The sequence below is a fragment of the Pteropus alecto genome, unplaced genomic scaffold (genome assembly GCF_000325575.1).
Source record: "Pteropus alecto unplaced genomic scaffold, ASM32557v1 scaffold42, whole genome shotgun sequence".
NCBI lineage: Eukaryota > Metazoa > Chordata > Mammalia > Chiroptera > Pteropodidae > Pteropus > Pteropus alecto.
Window position 1 is genome coordinate 16084008 of NW_006434825.1, and position 7373 is coordinate 16091380.

General features: G+C 57.9%; 2 protein-coding genes across 6 annotated transcripts in view; one reads left to right on the plus strand and one right to left on the minus strand.

Moving 5' to 3' along the window:
* The window catches only part of MTSS1L (MTSS1L, I-BAR domain containing), a 19955-nt gene extending 17184 nt beyond the window's left edge, over window positions 1-2771 (plus strand). Inside the window, exon 17 of the mRNA XM_015587675.2 lies at window positions 5-2771. Coding sequence (XP_015443161.1) covers window positions 5-133 — 129 coding nt within the window. The 3' untranslated portion in view covers window positions 134-2771. The remainder of the gene's footprint in view (window positions 1-4) is intronic.
* Window positions 2772-3254: 483 nt separating this feature from the next.
* IL34 (interleukin 34) overlaps window positions 3255-7373 on the minus strand; it is a 33676-nt gene continuing 29557 nt past the window's right edge. For 4 of the 5 annotated variants that reach the window (XM_015587684.2, XM_025045333.1, XM_015587683.2 and 1 more), the window contains 4 exons: window positions 6646-6723; window positions 6203-6364; window positions 4101-4236; window positions 3255-3867 (listed from right to left, as the gene is read on the minus strand). In XM_015587684.2, the coding sequence (XP_015443170.1) occupies window positions 3695-3867; window positions 4101-4236; window positions 6203-6364; window positions 6646-6723 (549 nt within the window). In that variant the 3' untranslated portion in view covers window positions 3255-3694. Of the gene's footprint in view, window positions 3868-4100; window positions 4237-5351; window positions 5501-6202; window positions 6365-6645; window positions 6724-7373 lie in introns of those variants that run through there. The other variant, XR_003045731.1, reaches the window with a different exon arrangement.

Genomic DNA, 7373 nt, shown 5'->3' on the forward strand with positions numbered 1-7373 from the left:
CCAGGAGACGCCCACCCCGCCCCCGGCCGCCACCAGCGACCCCCCAGCCGAAGATATGCTGGTGGCCATCCGGCGCGGGGTGCGGCTCCGCAGGACCGTCACCAACGACAGGTCAGCGCCCCGCATCTTGTGATGGCGCCACCCTCTGGCCAAGTGTGAAGCAGGTGGCCTGGCTGTTGAGCAGCGGCCGCTCCTAGCGGAGGCGCAGCCAGGAGAAAGCAGAGCCAGGCAAGCTTTTTTTTTTTTTTTTCCCCAAAGCCGCACAAGGCAAAGCCACTTTATGAAAAGACATACCCAGCTTGGATTTCGACGTTTAAACAGGAAATGACTTCTCTATCAAACCTCGCTGCGACAGAGCCTGCAGGCCTCGAACTGGATTTGGAGCCCGTTTTATACTCTCCTTGCCTACTCTACCCCTCCTCTTTCTTCCTGCAGGCCCTGCCTTTCCCACAGTGAGCCCCAGAGCCTGCTCCTCCGCCCCCAGCGGAGGGCCATCCCACCCACCTCGCCCGGGCCCACAGTGCCACAGCTTAGCCAACCCGGCGGGGCTTCTCCCCAGGGTCAGCAGTGCCTCGGGCCTTTCCGCAATGCTGGCCCCTCCGCCCCTGACTGAGCTCCCTCTCCGCTCTCCCTTCTCCGCCTCTCCCAGTCCATCAGAGAGGCAGGGTGGCCGTGGAGGGGCCAGGTGCCCAATCAGCTAAGGTCACGGATTTGACTGAAAAGGTTTGCGGAGTGGCTGGCAGTTGTGGGGGCAGGTTGGGAGGTCTGTCCACCGTAGGGGACGGGGACCTAGGGCCCAAGTCGAGTCTCGGGGAGTAAATACAGGGGGCCTGCCTGAAGGAGGCCAAGGGGCACTGAGGTAGCCTCCATGTCCTGGCTTCCTCACCCCCGTGAGACATGGCTGAGGTTGGGGGCAGCCATGTCCTGGCTTCCCTGCCCCCATGAGATATGGCTGAGGTTGGAGGACACAGTGGGCCAGCAAGGAAGGAGTCCAGAGGCCTCAGGGGTCATGGAGCGGCCCTCCAGGAGCTGCTTTCAGATGTCTGGTCCTCATCTGGGCAGATCAAAACTAATTCTGGTGGCACTTTGCTCACGGTTTCAGCCACCTTTGGGGGTGGGGGCTGGAGCTGCAGAGGGTGTGGAGGGTTATTTTATGAATATAATAATAAAATGGAGCTGACTGGACAAGGACTATGTGGGGGGACAGGGTGGACGATACAGGGTGTGTCCGAGAGTGCCTGAGGGACAGGGGGCCCCACAGTGGTCGGGTGGGCCTATGGCAGGAGGAGGAGGGCCGAATCGGCCCCCCAAAATCCAGGGGGCAGCTGTTTTATCCAGCGTCTGGAGCGAAGCCAAATTAGAGTTGGAGATGGCCAGGGGGCAGGGCCTTCAGCCCATCTGAGGGTAGAGGGACCCCAGCCAGGCCAGGGGCAAGTCCAGGGAGATGGGCTTTGACTCTCTGTTGTCAGAGGAGATGCTGTCCCAAGACTCGGCCCTCACCCACACCCGCAGCTCCGCCCCCATCTGGTGGTGGAGGCAGGGGCGGGCAGGCTAGGGGCACCTCTCCCTCCATGCACCGAGTTGTGCCAATTTTAAGCAGGTAAAAGTAGGTGTGCCTCCAGCAAGCAGAGGGCCTCCTGAGGTCCTGCAGGCAGCAGAGAGCTGGGCTTGACGGGTGGCAGGGCCAGGGACAGGAGCTTCCTGGGGTCAGGAGAACAAGCTTTGCCTGGTCTGGACTTGACAGGCTTGGTCTGAGTCTCCCAGCACCAGCTGGAGATCCTGGTAATTCTTGTGCCAGAAGCTGGAACCCTGGCAATGCAGCCAGGCAAGGCTGGGGAACCAAGGATGCCCCCTAGTGGATGGAGCTCCCGGCTCCCCTATAGCAATGGAGAATGGTACCTGTAAGTCACTAGGTCTGAGAACGACCTTGCAGAGTGCTGCGGCCAACCCCAGAGCCCAGGTTTGGGCACCTGGGGTGTGGGGGCGGGTCTGGGTGAGGGAGGGCCCGAAGGGGCCGAGAGCACGTAGCCAGTGTGGGCAGCCCTCGGGTGGGGCTCACACTGCCCCTCCCCCAGGGCTGCATCAGCTTGGCCCAGGTGGGCCGATGGAGTAGGGTGCAGTAAGTGCGGCGTGAGCAGGGTAAGGAGCGGAGGGGACTGGGTGCGGCTAGGTCCTTGAGTCCTGGAGAGGAAGAGCTTGCCTCCTGGGGAGGGGGTGGCTTCGGAGACCCAGGGAGGGGTGGGGGCATAGCCATCCCCCCTGCTCGTCCCCCTCCCCCTCCGAGCCCCCCCAGGGCTGTACATAACTCCTCCACACCCCTTGACCACCTCTCATCCCTTTAGCGACCACCTCGTAGGCCCGCGCCCCCGCCCCGGGATCCGAGCCAACCATCCCGCATCACGGACTTTGGTTTGGGGGACTTCTTTACGTTCATTTTATTTTTCATTTTGTACAGAGGATTATTCTTTTCAAAGTCTTTTGACTGAAGTAACTTTTCTGGTGCTGTTGTTAACTTGTTCCTTCTTTTAATTTATTTCCCCGCCCCAGGCCTCCCCTCCTGGTTCTCTCTCTTCCCTTCATCCCCCTCCGTCCTCCCCCATCCCATCGGAACCATTTGGGTTTTTTTCTTTCTGTCAGTTTTTGGATAAATTATCCTCTTTGGTCCCCACCCCCATCCACCCCACCCTGCCCTCGATTTAAATAGTCACTGCTACAAGTAACAAATGCACTGTGAAGATCCCAGTATTAATAAAGTTGTACTGTAATTAACACCCCTGCCTCCGCCTGGCCTCCTCTGCTGCTGCTCACCTGCCGCCTGCACCCCGTTTCTCATCCAGATCCTAGACTGGGGTGGGGGCTCCCTGGGGGCCCCGGCCTCCTCCTGGCAGCACTGGGTCTTGTGCCAGGACCTAGGCTTTTGACGGCTTCAGCTCTGTCCATGCTGGGGGCTGTCAGGGCAGCCAGATGGAGGGCGGGAGGGTGGTGAGGACACTGCTGGGGATCAGCCCAACAACACTCTGCCCCACCGGGCACACCGAGGCCCTGCGCGCTAAGCCAGGGCTGAGGAGCTCAGTCCCTCAAATGTCCAGCATTTCGGCCCCCGGCCAGGCTCCATCCACTGCAAGTGAACCCTCAGACCCAGGCCCAGAGTGACCCGCCCGCCCCTCCTCCTGCACATTGCACTAGGGCCGGGGGGCGTGGGGGGGGCTCCCACCCCTCCAGGTTCACCCTCTCAGATGCAAACCAAACCGAACCAAAAGAAAGCGGGTGTTTAATAGAAAAAAAAAATAAAAGGAACCGGAAGAGCACCCACTGTGGCAAGATGCGGCGTTTGGCTCTGCCCCATCCCCCACCTCAGTGAGTCCTGTCCCCTCCAGGCCCACCAGCCCGCCCAGCACAGCTCTCGCTCTGCGCCCAGGAGACAGTTCGCACTGCCAGAAAGGGCCCAGCGCCCTGTCCTGTCCAGGGCAGGTGCCCCTCGGGCCCTGCCCTTCCAGGTGAGACCATGTGGGGTCTGGAGAGTGGGAGGAGGCTGAGCCCTCCTTGGGCACAGGATCCCTCTGAAAGGAAAAACACCCAAGGGAGGCTCATCGCCGCCGCCCAGCGCCATCTCAGGCCCAGGTGAACTCTGGGAGCCCCTCTTGTCGCCATAAAGGCCACTCCAGGCAGGCGGCCTCCTGTGCTCGCAGCAGCTTCACTGCCCCAGGGGGCCAGCCTCGGATCCCGGGGAGTGGGGCAGGGAGGCGGGGAGCTGCTGGGGCCGCGGGTGCAGCCGGGTGCTCGCACACTGCGACGAGGGCTCCGGGCTGCGGGGCTGAGGGCTTCGCACTTCACAGTCCTGCCAGTTTAGGACAGAGCTTTCCTTACCTGCAGGGAAGAGATAAAGAAAAGACTGCAGGAGTGGTCAACAGCCCCCTTGTCCCTAGACCAAGCCACATTGTTCTCGTCCCCATACCCAGGGCCCATCTCAGCTTCCAGAAATGCCACCCTGGGGAGCAGAGGGCATGCTCGGGAGGGAGCTGGCCTCTGACACTGACCTGGGTACAGACACCCAACCACCTGCCCCCTGCCCCCAGCCTCATCTCCTCAGAGCTCCTTACAGCAAGAGCAGTATAGCAGCTCCATGACCCGGAAGCAGTTGTCCAGCAGGGCTTTGGGCCGCACCAGCTTCAGGCTCAGCCCCGGGGCACTCAGGAGAGACAACACCGCTTCCACCTTGGGGCTCACCTCCACACCCTGGAAGGGAGCAAACTGTTAGAAGCACGGGCCACTGAAGAGACAGGGCCACATCCCGAGAGCCGTGGGGGCTGTCCCACCTGGAGCTGTACAAACCAAGAAGAAGGACAAGGCTTCCTGTGACTGGGAGGCCTGTGACCAATTTCTCTCCTTCTTCCTGCAGGTACCAAGTTTCCTGCGGGGTGGGTGGCTCGATGTTCCTCGCCCAAGCACTACACAGAGACTTCTCTTCCCACCATTTGAAAAATGACTGCAGGGGGCAGGCCAGGGAGGAGGCCATGGGGGAACCCCTGCTGCTCTAGCCAGAAATATGGGGATGAATCTGGGGAAGGACCTTCCTAAAAAATAAAGTGTACTGGGTTAAATTGTGTGTCCCTCCCAGTCTCCCTCCTAACTTCTGGTGCCTGAGAAAGTGACCTTTTGGGAAATGGGGTCTTTGTAAAACTAATTAAGAATCTCAGGATGACATCATCCTGGATGTAGGGTGGGCCCCTAATGCAATGACTAGTGTCCATCTAAGAGATGGACATGAGTCACAGAGGGAAAGGCCATGTGAAGGCGGAGGCGGAGGCTGGAGTGATGCTGCCATAAGCCAAGGAACACTAGCGGCCACGAGAAGCTGCAGGAGGCAGGAAGGACCCTCCCCTAGGGCCTGTGGAGGAAGCGTGGCCCTTGACTATGAGCTTCTGGTCTCCAGAACGGTGATCGAATCATTTCTGTTGTTTTAAGCCACCAGTTAGTGGTGATTCGTTATAGCAGCCCTAAAAAATAAAACTAAGACACAAAGGCTCAGAGAGAGGAGGAGAAAGGGGGCCCATCCCCATGGCCCGCTGCCCGACAGATGCTGGGCATATTCAGGGCAGGTCATAGGCCACTAACATCGTTAGAACAGATTTAAAAGCTAGTTAAATCTGAACAGCCCAGGTGGGTAGAGCCTTAGCCCGGCCCACAACGTCCTTCCCCGCCCTCAAACCAGCCCCTGGGAGTTCTCAGAGCCAGAGACGCCCTCAAGGAAAATCGAGGATGGAAAACTGTCACTTCCCCAAGACTGCTCCATCACCCGCCCGGCTCAGAGGTACAAATAAGCCACCAAGGAAAACACTGGGGCTCCTGACCTCTGCCAGAATTTCAAGAGCCTCCCCAGAGTTTGAGGCAGCTGCAAAAGCAGTCGCTAGCGCCTAAGATGGATGTCATCAGAAGCTCACAGGTGCTCTCAGGTGTTCTGGCTGGGAAGCAGGTGGGGGCAGGCAGGTCCTAAGGAGGGCTGGGGGAGGGCGGGGAGCAGAGTAACACGGGTATTGGGAGGGGTCCCACGGCACACGCATGGCCTGCACAGGCACACACTCGCCAGTCACCTTACTATTCAGGGTTTTTGGAGGACATAGCCTGAGGCCTCAGACCAACCCTCCCAAGCAGGCAAGTATCAGAAACCTCTTATTAATTGAGTTCCTGAACTCTAATCCTAAATATAGTTTATTATTATTATTATTATTATTATTATTATTAATTGAAGTCCATAGCTCACACTAAGGTTCGCTCTTTGTGTCGTCCAGTTCTATGGGCTTTGACATAGGCATAGTGTCATGTATTCACCGTTACAGTATCATGCAGAAGGATTTCATCATCCTAAAACCTCCCGTGCGCCTCTACTCACCCCTCCTCCCTCTCTCCCAAAGGAACCTCTTTCCTTAGCTGCAGAAATAAAGCCACAGGGTTCAATGACTTGCCCAGGATCATAGAGTGACAGAGACAGAGTCTGGAGCAGGGTCTCGGGCACATCTCGTGCCCCCCAACCCAGCCCACCTTCCGGTCATCCCTGTCCATCTCCTCCTCTCTCTCATTTCTTCCACACCCTCAGGATATGCCGGACTTTTCCAGGTGTTCACGTCCTCCCTCAACAGCCCTTGGCCACATACACACACACACACACACACACCCTGCCCACCCACACCTCTGCCCCACTCACCATGAGGCCTTGCTGGACATCTACCAGCAGTGTATGCACATCCTCCAGGTATTTCCAGGACGGGTGGCTCTCAAGCAGCACCTCCTGCACCAACTCAGTGGCACTGAGACTCACCCAGACCCACAGATACCGCAGCTCCTGTTGGCTAACCCGGGCCCTTTGCTGTGGGGACAGGAGAAATCACTGAAAGCTCCCACATGGGCCTCTGGGCCTCCTCCCACCGCTCTGACCACCCCCACACCCACTTGCCCCAGAGGGAGCTGACCCCAGGCAAGCACTGTGAACAGCAGGCAACCTCGGACCTAGGCCAAGGGCAGGCTTGTTTGAGGGGCCAGGAAAGGCCCCTGGCAACAGGACCTGCCAAATCAATGTGGCTCTCAAGAGAGGCCCACGGGATGTCCCAGGAGGCAGGGTGTCCCCCTAGCCCAGGAGGGGATTCTCACCAGCCTGGTGATGTTGGCCGCTCTGAGCACCCCCTCATAAGGCACGCTGACCCTGTAGTTGATGGGGAAATAGTGTTTCTGGAGAGGTAAAGAACAAACCGTGAGATCAGAGTCAGAAATGGCTCAGACAGGTGGCTCCCCCAAACCCCCAGATGATCTGCTGTAGAAGGAGGGGACCCAGGCTTAGCCCTACAGATGGCAGAGGTGGCGTCTACAGAGAATATGCACTCGGCTCCCCACTGGGATGAGACAGCTCTCTTTCCTCTGGGACAAAGGGAAGCCTAAAATAAAACACCTAGTTGCTGTTAAGGCAGAAGTTCCAGCCAGGAAACAGTACGAGGGACATGCTACCCCGAGAGAAACAGATTCTTTGGGGGTGAGGAAGAGTAAAAGATTGCTCTAAAACTTAGGTGATGGTTGCGGAATTCTGCAAGTGTACTAAAAACCATTGAGCGTACAGTTAAATGAGTGAATTGTGTGGTATATGAATCATATCTCAATAAAGCTGTTTTTTAAAAAAAGACACATAGAGTCATGTGCCACGTGGGTGTCTCCACCCTTCCAAAAGAACCTGTGTTCCAATTTCTAGGTCCTTAACTCGTCGACCAATATGGAGTATCTGAGGTTCCCTAAGGTTTCCTGGAGTCCATTCCTGAGTCCCAGGGTGAATGCCACGTGGAGGTGAGGTCAAAGGTCAGACCGAGTTGGGGGAGGGGGGAGGGGAGTTG